Source organism: Petaurus breviceps, unplaced genomic scaffold (genome assembly GCF_028583685.1).
Source record: "Petaurus breviceps papuanus isolate PSGF00001 unplaced genomic scaffold, PetGlider_PUasm1.0 154, whole genome shotgun sequence".
In the NCBI taxonomy this organism is placed as follows: domain Eukaryota; kingdom Metazoa; phylum Chordata; class Mammalia; order Diprotodontia; family Petauridae; genus Petaurus; species Petaurus breviceps.
In genome coordinates this window covers 10,599,176-10,620,228 of record NW_027185715.1, presented here as the reverse complement: position 1 = coordinate 10,620,228, position 21,053 = coordinate 10,599,176, and the positions used below count along the sequence as shown (strand labels likewise).

The window sequence follows — 21,053 nt, the reverse complement described above, 5'->3', positions numbered from 1 at the left end:
CTCAGAGATACCCTCCATTAACTCTTCTTTGGGACAATATTCCAAGTGCCTCATTTTACAGAAGAAACTGCAGGTCTCTCCCCTAACACCAAGCTCTGACATATACAGAAATACTCACAGAATGTCTTCTGCAGAGTGAGAAATTTCAGAATTTTAAAAGCATTCTGAACTGCCACTAACCACTACCAGGGAGTGACAAAACCCCTTACATGGATGTTTCCAAAATTTTCAATCATTCTCAAAGTACTTATTTCAAAGGTAAACTTAATTGAGACAGATATGTTTTTGATTCAGACCTTCTTTCCGTTTTCCTTAGCACCATCTCTCCTCAAATGTTTTCCTAAACTTCAGCAATGGCTGAATCATACTTTTCTGAAGCCTTAAGATTTCTGAAGTTCCAGAAAGAGACATCTGCTAATGGAAGAATTCCTTGTTGAGCAGCCAACAAGACTTAAACAGTCCCAACGATGGGAAAGACAAGGTACGGGCCTAGGGATGACAAAGGAAAGAAGCAGCTGCATGGTCTGTGAATGAAAGACTAAGCATGAATTTGGGGGGCTGGACCCTATTTGCAAGGCACTAGAGTCAAGAACCCTAGATGAGGTGTCTGTTTTGCTGCCTGCCACCTGGGGGAACATATGCAAGTGACTCGATTCCTCTGGGTCTCACTTTTCTCACCCATAAAAATGAAGGCAAGTGGACAAGATGATCTAATATTGGGATCATACGCCTTTCAGTCGTGTCTGACTCTTCATGACCCCATTTTGAGATTTTCTTGGTAGAGATGTTGTAGGGGTTTGCCATTTCCTTCTCCAGATCATTTCACATATGAGGAAACAGAGCCCAACAGTGAAGTGACTTGCCCAGGGTTATACAGCTAGAAAGGGTCAGAGGCTGGATTTGAATTCAGGAAAGGTAAGTCTTCCTGACTGCAGGCCTGACACTGAACCACCTATGTTGCCCTCTAATATCGGAATGAAACACCAAGAGTTGGAAGGGACCTCAGAAACTATGAGGCCCCCACTTCCTGTTTTACAGATGAGGAAACAGAGACCCAGGGAAGTTAAAGGACTTACCCTAAATATTAGATTTCGGAAGTGGGATTTGAACCTAGGTCCTCTGACTCCAGAACAAACGCTATTTCTATTGCTTTCAAATTACACACGTGGCAACTAGGTAGCTTAGCGGATAAGAGTACCTGGCCAGGAATCAGGAAGACCTGAGTTCAAATCCAGTCTCAAACACTTACTAGCTATGTGACCTTGGGCAAGTCACTTAACCCTATTTGGCTCGGTTTCCTCATCTGTAAAATGAGCTAGAGAAGGAAATGGCAAATTAATGCAGTATCTTTGCCAAGAAAATCCCAAATGAGGTCACAAAGAGTAGCACACAACTGAAAATGACCAAACAATAACACTGTCCTCACAACAAACCCATTAAGTTAGTATAATTAGGGGGCGGCGAGGTGGCACAGTGAATAGAGCACCAGCCCTGGAGTCAGGAAGACCCGAGTTAAAATCTGACCTCAGATAATTAACACAAAACTGGCTGTGTGACCTTGGGCAAGTCAACTTAACCCCAAATGCCCTACCTTCCCCCCTCCAAAAAAAAAAAAAAAAGGTTGGTACCATGTTTCCCCGATAATAAGACCTATCCCGAAAATAAGCCCTCCCCTTACTGTGTAAGATTCCTCTAAAATAAGCCCTTCCCCGAAAATAAGCCCTATTGAGAGTGCTACTGTAGTGAAGGTGATCCCCTGCGCTACACACTACATTACGGTACCCTCTGTATGCACCGTTCCCCCTCCCCATGAAACGCACGCCGCGCTCCGAGCTGTATCCAATCAGAGCTGCAGCAGTGAGCGCATCATCCTGTTCTTCCCCAGTGATTTGCTTATTGAATAAAGGTACATTTTTTTGTTCAAATTTACCTGTTTATTAAAATTGCTGTCAATGTTCATTAAAATAAGCCCTCCCCTGAAAATAAGCCCTCTGGTGTTTTTCTGTCCAAAAAAAAAAATTTTAATAAGACAGTGTCTTATTATCGGGGAAACACGGTATAATTACCATCCCCATTTTGACAGATAAAGAAACTGGGGCAGGGAGAAAATGACTTGTCCAAAGTCACTTGGGTTCCTTATATGTGATTAAGTCTTCTAGCTCTTAACTCCTATGATGCCACCAACTACAGCAGGAATGCCATCATAGATACTGGTACTCTATCTTTACACAAAGACTATAGAATCTCTAAAGACTCAAAATTTAACTGACCTGAAGAGCCTTAACAGTGATGGCTAGACATTCTGGAAATCAACTTGGAACAATGATCAAAAAGTCACTAAACTATGCTTAACCAAAGCAGATCAAAGAAAGAAGAAAAGGATCCAACCATGCAAAGATATTTATAGAAGCTTTTACTACTGTGCTGTAAGGAAAGATGAAACGGACAGTTTCAGAGAAACCTAAAAAGATTTATATGAATTGATCCAGAGTGAACTGAGGAGAAACAGAAAAACAATTTACACAATAATAACAATGTGAAAAAAAACAGCTTTGAAAGATTTAAGAAATCTGATCAATGGAGTAACTAACTACAATTATGATTACAATGTTAGTAAATTGAGTATTCAAGTAACTGATATTTATTTAAGCCATCTCTGCCGAATGTTGTTGTGAGAGTATTTTTAGATTGTACTCCAAGAATTTGCTACTATTAACCAGTCTGAACTCTATTCAGCAGTTTCTCCAAAAAAAAAAAGTATTTTCACTTTTGGACAAATTGATATTCAGAGAGATAAAAAGAAGTTTCTTTTGGGAAAAGAGGTTCTTCTAGTTTATTATATAAGTAATTGACTCAGAGCCAACTATTTATTTCATGATAAAATGTGGCAATTTTAGTGATTGACAAGGAAATATCCAAATATAATCTTTGGCTCAAGTCAGCTTGAACCAACTGACTGTTAAATTTTTAACATGAGCATCTGAATCTAGGAAATTGGCAAACATTACAAATCAGGGCTTGATTTAATGTTTTATTGATTGTCTCTACTTAAGTGATGGAAGAAATAGTAATGACACAGATTAAACATAAAAGTGTGTCACGCATGCATTTTTTAGTCATACTAAACATTTACCAGCACACCCCTGCTTTGAACTCAAGATGAGAAGAATAAATATATAACTGGTCAAATAACAGAAGGAAGGGTAATCACCTCCCCTGCATAGGACACGTGAGAATGACTGACTCCAAAACCTGTTCCAGAAAATAATAGCTTAATGTCAGAGCTTGGACAAAATCCACCTTCCTTATTCGCTTACATGCTACCTTTTCTGCAATAGCCCTAGGCTTCTCAATGTAGGCAATTAAAGCATTTAGTAACCCCACAATAATTTTTGGAAATTGTTTGGTTTTGTGCATACATTTCTTCAAATGTAAAATAATAAGGTTGGAACAGACAATCTCTAGGACCTCTTCCCCACACTATAGGGTTGTTTTCTCGTCACTGGTCTTTCTCCTAAAAGTAGGAACATTAATGTGTATAGTTCTGGTGGAACTATGATTTGGTGCAGCCTATCTGCAAGGTAATTTGAAAGCATGCTCCCGAAGTTACTAAATTACACATACCTTTTAACCTAGAGTTAACTTTAAGCCTATTCCCCAAAGAGATCCAAGAAAGAAAAAAAGTATGCATATGTATGAACATACATATAGCAGCTCTTTTTTGTGATGGCAAAACAACAGAAACCAAGGGGATACTCATCACCTGGTGAATGGGGAAACAAATCATGGTATGTGAAGATAATGTAAGGTAAGGAATGAGAACTTCAGAGAAGCCTGAGAAGACTTGTATAAACTGATTCAGAGTGAAGCAAGCGGAAACAGAACCATTTATAGAATAACAACTTGGAAAAAGCAAACAGCTCCAGAAGACTTAAGAAGTCTGATTGATGCAATGATCAACCATGATGCCTTGAGGAAGCATGGTACCTCCAGTTCCGATAGAGAGGTCAATCAATCAGGGTGCAGAATGAGACATATTTCTGGGATATGTCTGGTTGAACCTGGAAGTTTATTTTGCTTGCCTATGGATATTTGTTATAAGACATTCCCTCCCAACTACTTCCCATGCGGATGGCAGTGGGGAGGAAAGAAAATAATTTCTGTTAATTGAAAAAGTGAAAAAATAAAATAGAAGTAGAGTTTACAATCCTTTAGACCATAAACTCTTTGAGAGCAGACACTGTCTTTTATACAAGTTGTATCCCCACTGTACCCACAGTGCCTGGCACACAGTAGGCACTTATTAAATGTTTACTAGACTGGACTGATGCAACAAGGGCAGCTCAAGTGGCAGCTAGGTGGCACAGTGGACAGAGGGCCAGGCCTGGAGTCAGGAAGACCTGAGTTCAAATCTGGCCTCAGACACTTACTAGCTGTGTGACTCTGGGCAAGTCACTTACCCCTGTTCGCCTCAGTTTCCTCATCTGTAAAATGAGCTGGAAAAGGAAATGGCAAACCACTCCCATATCTCTGCCAAGAAAACCCAAACAGGGTCACAAAGAGTTGGATGTGACTGAAAATGACTGAACAACAACAAATAAGGGAAAATAATTGGGCTTTGGTTTGTCAGGTTTTACTACACTGGTTTCCTTAAAACAAGGTTAAAAACTCTAACTCTGAATGAACACCAGAATAGTTCTGGTAGTTCTAGACAGGACACTGGGGCCATCTCGTCCAAACCCTTCCTTTTATAGCTGAGAAAACGTGGATTAATTCACTCATGATCACACAGGCATTAAGTAGTAGAGCTAAGGTTAGACTCTAGGCCCTCTGAATCCAAACCCAGGGCTCAAGTGGAACAAACCCTAACTTCCCAGAACATCATCTTTGAACCAGGTTCTAAAGGACACCTGTCCTGGAGATCGAATCCTGGGCTCAGACACTTAGCACCCACCCAGAAACACCTGGCCGTGTAACCTTGAGCAAGTTACTTAACCCCAATTGCTTAAGGGAGGCCAGGTGGCTCAGCGAGTAAGAGCACCGGCTCCAGTGTCGGGATGACCTGGATCAAATCCAGGCTCAGATACTCAGCACCACACCCAGAAATAACTGGCCGTGTAACCTTGAGCAAGTTACTTAACCCCGATTGCTTTTAAAAAAAATAATAATAAAATAAAATAAAGGAGACCTGTCTCCCACACTGGCAGACAGGACTCTCTCCGCCAACCTTCACTGAGAGGCTAGGAAAGGAACATCTCATTCAATGACAGACTTAAAATGGACATGCTAACCAAGATTCAAATCTCATACAGATCTCTGTGGTAAAGGAGCTAAAAGACTGCTCACCACAATTTTTTTTAAAGCCTCTCAAAATTCCTTTATAAATGTTAAAGGTTCATTTGGTTTTCTACTAACTCTATAAGGAGTGAATACATGAACACAACACCACCAAAACAAGGCAAGTGGCCAGTGGCTAGGGCAGCCAATCTTCAGAAAACCAGCAAAGAGAATTCAAATCCCCTAATTTTAGCCATGTAGGCCCACGTTTAATGACTGCTGTGTGTTTTTAGGGTTGGCTTTAAGGCCTTCTTGCTGTTAACCACACTTTAAAGTCTATTAGCAATCCCTCTAAAAAAGAAACTTTAGAACTGTTAGACAAAGTTTCAAAATCTTTTTTTAATAAGTCAGGTGCTCCTCCTAGAAGCATTTTCCAATTATGTTTCTAATTAATAAAGTACACATGGATCTAGGGCCAGAAGACAAGACATCTATCTAATTCAACCCCCTAATTTTGTAGCCTAAAGTGGTTAAGTGATTCTGCCAAAGATCACACAGGTCCAGGATTTGAATCCAGGGCCTCTGACTTCAAGGTCAATTTTCTTAACACTATATAATACAGTGCCTCCCCAAGGTGGACACTACATAGGCCTAAGGCCATTTTCAACAAAGTATTTACCACATGCTTAGCACTATACATACAATAGGATCAGAAATTCTCAACACTTTGGGAAATGGGCTCTCTACTTAGCCCATGGTTGACAATTTTCACAATAATAAAAATTAGGGACTGAGAGGAAGGAGAGGGTGGAGACAAGACAACTTGTTGTCCACAATGGAAAACTGACTTAAAAAAAATATACATATATATATATATATATATATAGTGTTTATTCCCTTCAAAGTATCTCATTAAACATCCTGGAATGTTCTGGTAACTCTTTGGGAAGGTCCAAAGTCTACTCTGGCCTCACCAAACTTCCCTAACTGGGCAAGCCTAGGTCTAGATCAAATTCTGAATCCCTAAATGGGTAAGGTAGGAAAATTGTGAGTATATCCAAACAATTTTCAACATGGCACTGTTAACACCCATTTCTTTTCAGTAAAAATATGATGGTGCCTCTGAGAATTAGGCCAGAGTATACCAAGTCATGTCACTCCTTGTTCAGATGTCCTATATTAGTCCTTCTCATTTACTGAAAACACTGGAACATGAATAACCTGTCAGACAGACATACACCCTGCCCTAGAATATCTGATGGTATCAACAAGTTTACCTCTTTTGTAAAGACTCTATCTGAATGCTTTTGTTTTTTTTTAAATTGCTTTATTCAAGTGTTGATCACATTGACTATTTTTTACTCTATAGCTGAGTTTGCAGTGATCTGCCCCAATGGGGTAAATTTCAAGCTATTTACTAACAAACTCCAGGTCATGTTCAAATCATCTTTAGGAATTCCCTGTAAGAAAATGTGTTCCAATCTTCCATATGCCAAGTGAACCTTGAGAAGAGAAATCAACTTTCCAGAAGAATATTCATTCAAACAAACTAGGATCACCTTGACAACAAAAACCAATCCCATGGCAAAGAATCAGAAATTGAGGGGATGCCCATCAATAGGGGAATGACCAAGTACAGAATTGTGATGGGCAGCTAGGTGGGTGCAGTGGATAGTGAGCTGGGCCTGGAGTCAGAAAGACTCCTCTTCCTGTGTTCAAATCTGGCCTCAGACATTTAACTGTGTGACCTTGGGCAAGTCACTTAATCCTGTCTACCTCAGTTCCTTATCTGTAAAATTAACCAGAGAATCCCAAATGGGGTCACAAAGAACAGTACACAACTGAAGCTACTATTGTGCTATAAGAAATGATGAACAGGCTGCTTTCAGAAAAACCTGGCAAGACTTATATGAACTGATGCAAAGTGAAGTGAGCAGAACCAGGAAAATATTGTAAACAGTAAGAACAATGCTATATGAATTTCTGTCCCCGAGCAGTTCATCTGAAACAGTCCACAAAGCAGGACTTTGGAAAATTTAAAGGTACCTCTAACGCGGTGTTAACTTGTGGCAGTGACTAACTTCCTACAGTTTTGTTAATAAAAAGTGGTCTAGGTAAACCTGTAAAAAAGGATTAAAATTTTAAGAGGTTTTAGTCGTCTTCTTTGTTTTAAAAATCATTACTTTCATCTTAAAAATATATATATGTCATAAGCCAAAATATAACTTTTCCCTCTGTAATGATAATAATAAACCACTTTAAGATTTGAAAAATACTTTACAATTTCACACACACACATACACACACACACAATCCTGTTAAGCAGGTGCTACAGGTATTACTGTTCCCATTTTGAGATGAAGAAGCTAAAGTTCACGGAGTTTAGGGGACTTGTCCCTCCAGACCCTCCTCTCTTCCTAACTTCCCTCTTACCGTTGAAGATGGCGCCATCCAGCCAGTCCCCCAGGGTCATTCCCTAGACATTCTCCTCGACTTCTCACTCTCCCTCATCCTCATATCCAACCCCACTGCCAAGTCCTACTGATTCTATCTTCCCAACATCTTTCTCATATGCCTTTCTCCCCTCCTACATGCTATCATCACTCTAGTACAGGCCCTCACCTAGACTATTGCAACAGCCTGCTGGTTAGGTCCCTCTGCCTCAATTCACTCCCCTCTCTAATCCATCCTTCAGTCAGCTGACAAATTAATCTTCCTCAAGGACAGATCAGACTACGCTACCCTCCTTTTAAATTTAACGTCAGTGACTCCCTATTACTTCCAGGATGAAATACAAAATTTTGTTTGGATTTTAACAGCCCTTCATAACCCTCCCCTTGTGACCTTTTCAGTCTTTTTATACCTTATTCCCCCCACAGGTATTCTGTCACTCACCTTCCTGCAGTTCTTTTGAGACATGCGGGTGGCGCGGTAGCTAGAGAGCTGGGCATGGAATCAGGAAGATCCAAGTTCAAATCCAGATACCTACTAACTATGTGACCTTGGGCAAATCACTTACCCTTGTTTTCCTCAGTTTCCTCACCTGTAAAATGAGCTGGAGAAGGAAATGGCCAACCACTCAGTATCTTCGCCAAGAAAACCCCAAACAGGGTCATGGAGAGTTGGATGGACATGACCGAACAACCAAGATCCTAAGAGATTCAGTCCATCAAACTGATTGATTGACTTGTGAGAGGTCACACAGCTAAGTATTAAAGGAATCACTCAAATAAGTCTCTCTTGATTCCAACATATTTTCACTGTACGATGCTAATTCTCCCTATAGAAGCTGTATTTATAACTGGTGCCTCTATCAGTAAAAAGGAAAAGGTTAAAAATGTAAGAAGTGATTAGCAAGATGGCAGGGCAATTGTTTCCAACAAACCACTCCAACCACACACACACACACACACACACACACACACACACACAGGAGTATACAAATCAATCAAGAGTGATTAAAGCTGAATCCATAAGATAAAAACAGAAAGGCAGTGCACAGGATACAAGTCTCCTAAAATAATATGGAAGATGTGGTGCTCCCCACCAGCATCCCCACCCTGATCCACCCTGTACACCAAGGACTTCCGATGGAAACAGCCTTCCAGGCTTTTTCTTGGGGACCAGATGTCAGGTTTATTCCTGGTCTTCCCATGGCAATCCGGTTTGAAATGGCACTCCCAACCCACAAAAAGCAGAATGAAGAAAATACTTAAGTTTTTTACCCAGCTAGGAGAAGGAAAGAAAATGGCATGAGGGGAGGGAAGGAGGGCGTCCCTGAAAGTGAGCAATGCAAAGCTGGCTAAAGAGAAAACCAAGGGAAAACAAGGCTGGGAACACTGCTGAGATCCTCACTGAGTTCACTCTGGAGAAGAAGCCAGCCAGACCTCCTTAGCCTCTGTATAGGGGAAGGCTAAAGATGGAGAACCAGTGATGCAGAGGAGGGGTGAAGGGTGGAGGGGTGCCAGGGACAAGGAAAAACAGAAGAGGCTCATAAAACCAAAGAATTACAGAATAAAATAAAATGTAGGGAAATGGCTTAGATTCAATCAATTCTAAACTGGGAGAAATCCATGTTTCGTGTTTATATCTACTAGGGGTCCACATGTTCCCGAAAGTTAAAGCAAGTGTTCCATTAAAAAAAAAAACATATATTGGAGGGACCCTCAATATAAATGCTTTGCTACTTGGTAAGGAGCAAAATTCCACATAAGCCTGGTCTGTCTGGGAGTTGGTCCAAATGGGGAGAGGGGAGGGGGGAAAGGAATCTATTATTAGAAATAGCAGAAGAATCTCTTTATAAACAGTTTCCATCAGTAATGTGGTTCTGCAATTTGAACATGATATTGAGACTGTAGCCAACACATCCTATTTCCATAGAAATGATCATATAGGATTTGAAGGCTTTGATAAACTAATTAATGACCTTTAGAGTATTTCCTTCATAGGTAGTAAACTACAGGCCTTACAGGAAGAAGACCCATGCTTTACTTTCTTTCCTTCTTTTTTTTATTTTAAGCAGCAAGATCTCAGATCACCGTGATGGTTCCCCCCAAGATACTAGAAGACCACCATCCAGGCTACAAAACTGAGGAGACGAAACAGTGCATAGTTCCTAAAGCTCGTGGTGAGCTAGGCTGGTCTCCTAAGGCTGAACATTCTCAACTTTCCAGACAACTGGAACAGAGAGTGCTGGAATCAATGAACAAGCAAGCATTTATCAAGTACTTAAAAAAAAAAAAGATGTCTTCTCTTTGTAAGGCCTACAGTTGACTATCTGTAAAGGAAATATTAGGTCACTTCCTGCTTTATACTAGAATATACATCTATGTATGCACAGGTATGTGTGTGTATATATATATATATATATATATATACACACACACACACACATATGTGTTTAGGCATACATAAAGACATTCAAGTACGTGTACAAATATGTGGTCATATATGTAATTTTAAGGTACTTTATATATTATATAATGATATAATAAATATATAATATGTAATTTTTGTTTTATCATATGTAGAATTTTACTCCTTTATACATTTTTATATATTTATACACATATACCATACACACAGGGTGTCCCAAAAGTTTTAGTGCTGGGACAGCTAGGTGGTGCAGTGAATAGAGCACCAGCCCTGGAGTCAGGAGGACCTGAGTTCAAATCTGGCCTCAGACACTTAACACTTACTAGCCACGAGACCTTGGGCAAGTCACTTTACCCCAATTGCCCTGCCTTCCCCCTTCCAAAAAGAAAAAAAAGTTTTAGTGCTATTTTAACTATTAAAGCTTGAATATGTGTGTGTATATATATATACACTATATATATATTTTGTGTACATTCACATACACACGTATATGTACCTATGACACATTTAAAGTCCCCAAGCCAGCTTTCTGACCCAGCTTCCTATTTGATCATTCCATCTCAGCAGAAGTTTCTCTATGCCCTCTGGAAAAAGGATTTGTTTACCAAATGATCATGTTGGTAGATCCCCAATTTCACTCACACCTGCATAACTCGACACAGATAACACTGCTGCCAAAATGTTCTACTTAAGATGACTGCTTTTAGGAGAGCTCCGATTTGCAAGCCAACAAATGGATGACCAGGAACACATTAGTATGTTCATGTCAAATTGTTTAACTACCCATTAAAGTGGGCCTGAGAGCTGTTCTAGAAACCATGCTGGCTTCTGGATGATCCTAGAATTTCTAGACTTAAGCATCATAGCCTGTTAGAACTGAAAATGACCTCAAGAACATTCTATATGTAACCTGGGTCAGGAGAGTGATGGATTTGGTATCAGAGGATCCTAGCTTCAAGTCCTGACCCTGCCACACCAGTGTCACCATGGTTAGGGCATTCAGCCTCTCTGGGCCTCAGTTTCCTCAACTGTAAAATACAATTATATCACCTCTGAAGTCCCTTCTAACTAAATCTAATATCCCATGACAGTGAGGTCTGTGCAGACATTTCACAGGCTTTTAGAAAGGAAGGTCCAGCAGTTAAGGGAAATGCCCCAGCGTCCCAGAACCAGGTAGTGGTATTTAGTATTAGATTGTTGGTCTGACTCTCAAGTCCAGAGCTTTTTTCTTCTGTTAGCAGTTAATTCAAGTGACTGTAGGTACCTTGAAATGATTCCTGACTGACAGTCCATTCAAAGTTGGGAAAGATCAGGGATTCTTAACCTTTTCTGTGACATGAACCCCTCTGGCAGGCTGGTAAAGCTTGCCAAAAAAAATTGTAAGAATAATGTTTTCATAAGTGCAAAGTAAAACTGATCAGATTAGAAAAAGAAATTAGTTATTCTAAATTCAGTTACCTAACTATTTTTAAAAACCAAGTTCATGGGACACAAGTTAAGTACTTCTGTGAGAGATAATCTCTCAAGGCCTGCTCATGATCCTTTAAGATGACTTTTGTATTCACTAAAATGTCAACATTCATGGAAAGAGAAAACCAGTTCAGAAAGAGATTTATGAAGGCAAATTAATAATCTAATTCATTCTAGGGTTTATCACTTTCATTTTCCTGGCAACATCAGGAATTTCTCAAAGAAAGCAGGATACAGAGCTCAAATCCCTAGGCTATCATGGCCTGCATAGAATATCTCTAGTTTCTCCAAATAAGCTTCCTTAGCTTCTCAAGAATTTTCACACTGGCCTATGGGAACCAGAAATTTACAATCATCCAGCTGTTGATTAAGTGAGCAGATCAACCGGTCACAAATAATTGAGATGCTGGGAAAGCAACTGACCAGAATTTCCAAAGGAAATCTCTCTGGTATACATTTTTGGATGCAATCAATGTGTGAACTTGTTTTGCTTAACCATATGTATTTGTTAAACTTTCCTTTTTCTTTTTTTTTTTCCAATTATGGATGGGTGGGGAGAAAAAGTGAAAGGAGAACAAAAGGCCCAGATGTTGCTGTAGGCAAACATGACAGCTCTGAAAGTGACGTGTTCAATTTATTATATACTTTTAAAAAATTTTAGTTTCATGCACTATCCTCTTGTCTACAATGTAGATTGAAAATGCTCATTTGTTGTTAAATGTTGGAGAAGATGTGGGAAAATTAAAACACTAATGCATTGTTGGTAGATTTGTGAACTGATCCAACCATTCTGGAGCGCTATCTGGAACTATGCCCAAAGAGCTATAAAAATGTGCATACCGTTTGAACCAGCAATACAACTTCTAGGGCTGTATCCCAAAGAGTTCATATAAGTGGGAAAAGGACCCCTATGTACAAAAATGTTTATAGCAACTCTTTTTGTGGTGGCAAAGAACTGGAAATCAAGGGGATGCCCATCAATTGGGTAATGGATGAATAAGTTGTGGTATATGATTGTGATGGAATAGTATTGAGCTTAAAGAAATGAGGAGCAGACGGACGTCATAATAACCTGGAGAGACTTATATAAACTGATGCTGAGTGAGGAGAGCAGAACCAGGAGAACATGGTACACCATTACAGACGCGTCATATCTGTGATGACTGACTTTGATAGACTGGGCTCCCAACAGTGTAAGACAACTCCAAAAGACTCATGATGGAAGGGGTTATGCATATTCAGACAAAGAATCGCAGGGTCTGAATGCAGACGGAAGCAAACTGCTTGCTCTCTGTTTTTTGCTTTGCTTTGCTTTGTTTTGTTCCTTCTTTCTCATTGTTCACTCCATTGGCTGTAATTCTTCTTCACAACTTGACTAATGTTTAATGTGAACGTATCTGTAGAAGCTATATCGGATTGCATGCTGCCATGGGAGAGAGGGGGAGAAAATCTGGAACTTAAGGAATTGTGAAACTGAATGTTGTAAACTAAAAGTAAATAAATAAATTTATTTAATTTTTTAAAAGAAAATGCTCATTTTTTTTTAATGTTTAAGTTTATGATAAAATTTAAAAGAGAAATTTCAAAAAAGAAGAAATCTTTCTGGCTACATGGTTGTTCATTTCCAAAGCAAACCAATGAGATCACCAATGTGATGCCTTGACTTGCACATGAACTGCATTGGAGTGAGGTCAGTCTCACACTCCCGTCCTCTAGTCACTGAAGTCCCCTGGCAATCTGGCGACATAACAAGATTCCGAAAAGATTTCCCTGTGGATTTCTCAACTTGCTACCTTTCTGCCAACTGTAAGCCATCTTTTAAAAATAAAATGGTCTTCCACAATTTTCAATATGGCTCCTTGGAGATTGTTATTTACTCTCTCAATGAGGCCATCTATTGGAGCTCTCTCAGAACAAACTGTGTTTAATAAGATGAAGCTTATGAAACAAATGTTTTAGGAATCTGGAGATCATTCTTTCAGATTTAGAGGGTAATATCACTCTCAACCACCATGACATCCGTTAACCCTAAACAAATGTGAACTAAAGAAAAGATAAACTATCTAAGTTCAGTGCAGTACCAGTGACTCAGTGATGACATTTAAAACTACCAAGACAGGGGCAGCTAGGTGGCACCAGTCCTGGAATCAGGAGGACCTGAGTTCAAATCCGACCTCAGACACTTACTAGCTGTACGACCTTGGGCAAGTCACTTAACCCTGATTGCTTTGCCTCTCCCCTCCAAAAAACAAAACAAAACAAAACAAAACCTACCAGGACTGATTATAAAAGAAGAGCTATCACCACCAACAGTCATCACATTCTCTGACCACAATCCCTAAACTAGTACTCAGAAACTGAAATAAACACCTGAACAGATTCCCACCTTCCTCCTCCTAAAGCTCAAATCCATCAATAGAGAAGACATGCATACCACCTATGCATACAACATGTCATAGTATCACCATGTACTGCTTTTTTTTACAAGTCTATTTGAAACCTGATGTTCTCAAGAATTTGTTTCCCTCTATTCTTTGTTGGCTGTGAGAAATGAGAGCACAAAGAAAGCTTTAATATGTACCAAATAATGTTAGTGACGTTAGTGACTATATATATATAGAGAGAGAGAGAGACATATATAAATCCTCAAAACAAATCTATACACATATATTAATGTATAATATATGACCATGCATGTTTTGTAATTATTATATCAGTATAATATACTATAATTATATATACATTTTAATGTTATAATATATATGTGTATAGATTTGTTTTGAGGATCAAATATATATAGTCAGCCCTATTTGATATGTAATTAACAAATATATACACATATGTATATAAATATCATATGTATGTTTTGAAATCAAATTCTCGTTTTGAGGAATACTCTCTCTCTCTCTCTCTCTCTTTCCCCCTCTGTCTCCCTCCCTCCCTCTCTCTCTCCCTTACTCTCTTTCTCTCTCTCTCTCTCTCTCTCTCACTCTATTTCTCTCTCTAAGAGGAGAGGAACAGGGAGAGAAAAAAATGTTAATAGATCTGGCAGGTATGTGGTCTGTATTTGGCAAGATCTTATAACTATGTTGGGAGTATATTCTCATTCTCCAATAGTCTCCTCCCAGTGTTAGCTATTGCTTCAATTTTCCAGCAGGTGAGGCAGCAGAAAGATCACTGCCAAGCCCTCAGCTTCTTCTTGAACCTGACAACATGCCTTTTATCTTTCCCTCCTCCCTTTCAGGGTCCCCCTAATCTTTAGCAGCCTTAACACCTAGCACTTAACCAAGCTTCCTAACTGGCCTCTCTGCTCCAATTCTCACCCTATCCCCTCCAACCCACTTTTCCAGTTCATCCTTCCATACATAGCAGAGCTAAAACAATCTTCTTACGGCACAGGTAAGATCATGTTACTTTTTATTCCCTTGGTCCAAAAGACCTTTACTGACTCTTCACAAATTCCAGGATAAATAAAGATAAATAAGTAAATAAAATTTAAGATAAATAAAGCACAAACTCATTGTCCAAGATGCCACATTTTAGGTAAAGTGTGGACAAAAATGGAATGTATCCAGAGAAGGCAACTAGGCTGGTTAAAGGACTAGAAACCAGTTCATAGAAGCATCATTGGACAAGATGATTTCTAAGGGCCCTTCAAATTCTAAAACCTAGATAGCCAGTAAACACAGTGCCAGGTCTGGAATCAGGAAGATCTGAATTCAAATCCAGCCTCAGATATGTCCTAGCTGTGTGACCCTGGGAAAGTCATTTGACTTGTTTGCCTCAATTTCTCCATCTGTAAAATGGGGATGATAATAGCATTTACCATCAAACTGCGCATGCCCTTTGATGTAGCAATACTACTAGATTTGTATCCCAAAGAGATCATAAAAAAGGAAACAGGACCCACATTACAAAAATATTTGTAGCAGCTCTTTTTGTGGTGGCCAAGAACCAGAAATGGAGGGGATGCCCATCAACTGGGGAATGTCTGGACAAGTTGTGGTGTGTGAATGCAACAGAATACCACTGTGCTATAAGAAATGATGAGCAGGCAGATTTCAGAAAAACCTGGAAAGGCTTACGTGAACTGATGCAAAGTGAAATGAGCAGAATCTGGAAAGCATTTTACACAGTAACAGCAACACTGCGCAATGATCAACTATGATTTACTTAGCTCTTCTCAACAATACAGTGATCCAAGACAATTCCAAAAGACTCATATTGAAAAATCCCATGCACATCCAGAGGAAGAACTGATGGGAGTTTGAATGCAGATCAAAGCATACTATTTTTCACTTTATTTTTTTTTTGTTTTTTTTTTTCCTTTTGCAAACTACAATTGTTTTACAAACTGTTTCTTCTTTCACAACATGACCGATGTGGAAATAAGTTTTACATAATCACACATATGTAACCTATATCAAGTTGCTTACCTTCTTGGTGGAGGAGAGAAAATTTGGAACTTTAAATTTTATTTAAAAATTACTGTTAAGAATTGTCTTTACATGGAATTGGGGAAAAAAAAATACTATTAATTTTTTAATAGCACTTACCTCCCAAGATTGTTGTGAGGATCAAATGAGAAAACTGTAAAGTATTTAGCATAGTGCCTGACACAGAGTGAGATATGTTAGCTGTTTTTTTAAAATGATTATTATTAACCAAGTGTTAAAACAAGATTAGGGGGCACATGGCATTTGTCTTTAAGTATCTGAAGAGCTGTCATTCAGAAGACTTAAGACTTATTCTCCTTGGCATCAGAGGGCACAATTAGATTCATTTAATGGACAAATGTGGCTACTAGAAAGATGGCAGTGTTCTCAGAGGACATAGGCAAGTTTGGGACAGGGGTAGGTTTAAGAATAAAGTTAGGATTCATTATCCATAAAAAATGAGGGGATGGGACTAGAAAGTCTCTTCCAGCCCTGGATCTATGATCCTATGAAGGTACAAAGAGGCAAACTTCAGGTCAATCTAAAACCTCTGAACCTTTAGAGAGGTCCCAAGCTCAAGAAGCAGTACATGCCACATCACTAGAGGTCTCAAACAGAGACTGGATGACTGCTAGCTAGGACTCAGAGGAGAATCCTGCTCTGAAAGAGGTGGAAATACACGGTCACTGAACTTCCTTCCTATCTGAAATCCTCAGAACCTTTACAACTTGGGGGCTCCAAAATCCTGGCATTCCAGGCTCTCTACAATTTACCTCTCTGGTTTTCTCTCATACTATTCTCCTTCATATATTTCACACAGACACACACACACCCTTTCTGACATTCTCCCATCTTCCCCAAGCCCTCTCCCACCTCATGCATTCCTACATACTACATACTGCATCCCTAGGCCAAAAATGGGCAGCCAGGTGGCACAGTAGATAGAACACTGGGCCTTGAATCAGGAGCATTCATCTTCATGAGTTCAGATCCAACCTCAGACTCTTACTAGCTGTGTGACCCTGGACAAGTCATGTAATCCTCTTTGCCTCAGTTTCCTCATCTGTAAAATGAGCTAGAGAAAGGGGCTGTGTCGGGGTGGGGAGAGTTTGAGAACACAGCTCACCCTAAACTATCCCTCATAAATGATGTTTATATAGGGCTTCAACATTTGCAAAGCCCATTTTCACACAGAATCTCATCTGAGCTTAAAGATAAGCAGGTGATAGAGATCTAGTCACTTTTAGTTGAACCATACCTAGGAACAGAAACTAGAAACATTGCCGTTCCAGACACTCCATCTCACTGCCCTTAATATCTGATTTGGCAGTGGGGGAAAAAAGACAAGAGAATGCTTCTGGAATTTTAGGAAGCCAAGAAACTATTTCCTCTGTCTTCACATGCCTCTCTAAAGACCAAAGGATTCAAATACTGCCAAGAATTTTTCCAAGGTAAAAGTTAAACCCTGATTTTTAATCAGCACCAGCAGGAGAAGGGCCCAAGAAATTAGATTAAGGGCAGAATGAGCTATGCTTATGGAATGTAAGCTTAAAGTTACTCATGATTTGAAAAAAAACAGAACAAAACCAAACCAGATTGGAGCAGCTGATTTCCCTGGGTGGTTATCTCATACCAAATAGCATTCCTGAGCCCTGTATACATTCTCTGTATACATACTCTGAGTAAGAAGCAGGGGCAGAGCAAAGCTTTCTCTTTTCTTTGCCTTTTAAAGTGCAAATTGCAAATAATTCCCCAAAGCCAAAGCATATGGAAACAAACAGTGGTTTAATTTCAGAGTTGTTTTTTTTTCCCCCTATTTTTCTTTCTTTGAAAGAGGGAGAAAAGATCTGTATCCTGCAAATCACAATGAGTTAATCATTCTTAACATTTTAATTTCCCTAAAACTTCCTCTCTATGGATTGTGATTTTCATGACCAGAGCTAAGAGTAGAGAGCAAACCAGAAAGTAACAGGATCTGGGTTTCTTTTCATGGTTACAATGTCCATGAAGCCTCTGTAGCAGCCCTTATATACTTAAATTGGTTGGTTGGTTGTTGTTTTTTTAAGTGTGTGTAAGAGACCCAAGCTCCTACAGAGCTTAAATTAAGAGCATGAATTCAGATCAGCAGATCTTTAACCATAATAATCCACTTCAAGCCCTCTTTACCTGGCTGAATTTATGTAGTAAACAAGTGACCATAAACCATTTTTAGCTTATATGGTAAATAATCTAACAGGAAAAGTTTTATTTCTCTTAAATTATTATAAATATGCTATAGCCTTCATAGCCTTGCCCACTTATCTCTCAGTCCCCCTTTATTTAATTCCCCCTTCTTCTCTCCCACTCCCCAACAAACCAAAAAATGTTTCTGGGAATAATCAACCCCCTTTGAACGGCATTAACAGCTGCCTGAAAATTCTCTTCTTTCAAACTCCAGCTTTCCAGGTCCTCATTCATTGACCCATGCACTTATAGCAACCATACATCCTGGAAACAGTCCGAAAAGGGCATAGACTTTAAAAGGCGCATCCTTCCTGAGACATACAGATGTCCCAATATGAGGTTCAGAAAACAGTGTACAGAGAAAATAATCTTTTTGGTCCACCTCTGTGATTTCATTGGCATGGAGAACACTCTGGGCATTGAAAGGCTATGACTTGACTGGAGTTACCTGCTACCGTGTTTCCCCGATAATAAGACACTGTCTTATTAATTTTTTTGGACAGAAAAACACCAGAGGGCTTATTTTCAGGGGAGGGCTTATTTTAATGAACATTGACAGCAATTTTAATAAACAGGTAAATGTGAACAAAAAAATGTCTCTTTATTCAATAAGCAAATCACTGGGGAAGAACAGGATGACGCGCTCACTGCTGCAGCTCTGATTGGATGCAGCTCGGGGCGCAGCGTGCGTTTCGGGGGGGGGGGGAAGACGGTGCACACAGAGGGTACCGTAATGTAGCGTGTAGCGCAGGGGATCACCTTCACCACAGTAGCAATCTCAATAGGGCTTATTTTCGGGGAAGGGCTTATTTTTAGAGGAATCTTACACAGTAAGGGGAGGGCTTATTTTCGGGGAAACACGGTAGTAAAGTGCCAAAAGTTTGACTTCACTGCTATTCTTCCTGACTCCAAGGCCTACCCTCTACTCAAACCCACCATATTGACTTTCTTGTCCTGTTCATACACATTTGTTCACAGGATATGCAGCCATTTACAAGATCGCCATATTCTGGAAAAGTAGGGGATTCCCAATGATCTTCTAGAACAAGGATTCTTAACCTAGGGCACACAGACACCTCAAGAGGCCATGGATAGATTTCAGAGGGTCCATGAACTTGGATGGGGGAAAATACACTAACTTTATTTTCACTAACCTTTGGCTTCCTTTGTAATCCTATGGTACATTTTAAAGGCATGATGCTGAAAGAGGGGTCTGTCAGTTTCCCCAGACTGCCAAAGGGTCCAGGACAATTTGTACAATGCCCTCCGCAAAATCTCGAGTAAATGGTCATCTATCTTCTGCTTAGACCTCTGGCAAAAGAGAACCTATTACCTCCAGAAACAATATATTCCCGTTTGGGACATACATTGGAATCACAGAATTTTGAGACACCTCATTAGGGCATCTAGTTTAACCAACACTGGGCAGCATAAAATACTTGATAGTAGTCAAAAATTCTGTTTGAAGACCTCGAAAGAAGGGGCACCCTACACTTTTTAAAGATAACCCATTTAACTCCTAGACAGTTGTCATCACCAGGAAGTTTTTCCTAACATCAATCAAACCTGAATATGGCTCTTCCCAATTTTCCAGTCACTACTCCTGGTTTTACCCTTCGGGGCCCAACAGAACAAATCTAATCTTTCTCTCCTTCAAATACGTGAGTATAGCTATCATTTCTCCCCCAACTATCATGTCACATTACAAACTATAAGCTTGTCAAGATAAACACATCTCCGATTTCTTTCCTCTCCCAAACAGTAAATGTTTTTTCCATGTTCTGATAACAACTGCCAATAAACCTCAACTAACATCATCCATAGAAGATTAATCATAACCAAAATCTGGTCCCTATGCCAAGGTAATTCCCAACTCAACTATCACCAAGGACGGATTTTCCAATACAGTCAATTCTAATTTTCTGTTAAAGATCTCTAAACTATGTTCTAAAGGGACATTTCCAAATTCCCAAAAAGAAATTTCAATGATGTTTGTTTACATTTTTTTTTCAGCTCTACTTCCCTCACAACAATTTGGAAAGATTCAAAAGAAACATGAAGTGAAAAGTCCGATTTGAAAGTGGTAGAAGAAAAATGTCAAGGACTCTCTGGGGAAGTTACCCAGATTTCACCCGTGACCACAGATGGACATGGTTCCACCACTAGCACTGACAGAGACAGAGAGAGAGAAAGTCAGAAGGTGTGAGACTGAGAGCCTGGCAGCACCCTAAGGGATGATCAATGGTGTGGAAAGCCTACTTCTCACCTGCCAAGGCTCCCACGTAACAGTATTAAAATAGCTGCCATCTCTGAACTCAACCTAATCCCTGTGTCCATCCTTCCAACCTAAGTTTCTCTTTGGCTTTAACCAGGGTGTCCTACAAATTATAAACCTCCAATGGAACAGAAAAGCAGAGAATGAGAGACAAGCTTACTTCAACCCTTTACTCTCTGAATAACATACCCAATATTGAGATATAATTCAACGTGGCATGGGAAAAAAGCATCAGACATAGCGTTAGGGGACCTGCATTTGAAAGCCACCTCTGACACTTTACTAACTACTGAACAGAAGCAAATCATGTGATGTTCCAGAGTTTCATCATCTGTAAGAAGGGGATAACAACCTCACTAGGTGGTTATGCAGAAAACACTTTAACGAATTTAAAGTACTCTGTGAATTATTAGTGCAGTTTATATATAATACATTTATTAATCATTATTCATCCACCAAATCCAACTTTGCAGAGGGAATATCTTCCCTAATGAAGT

General features: G+C 39.6%; 1 protein-coding gene across 4 annotated transcripts in view; it reads right to left on the bottom strand.

Annotated features, from left to right (window-relative positions):
- Positions 1 to 21,053, bottom strand: part of RASSF3 (Ras association domain family member 3) — a 203,406-nt gene that overhangs the window by 42,176 nt on the left and 140,177 nt on the right. Inside the window, exon 1 of one of the 4 annotated variants that reach the window (XM_069080837.1) lies at positions 7,711 to 7,858. The exons of the other annotated variants lie outside the window; for them this stretch is intronic. Within the exon in view, the coding sequence (XP_068936938.1) occupies positions 7,711 to 7,728 (18 nt within the window). The 5' untranslated portion in view covers positions 7,729 to 7,858. Of the gene's footprint in view, positions 1 to 7,710; positions 7,859 to 21,053 lie in introns of those variants that run through there. 4 annotated transcript variants of the gene reach the window in all.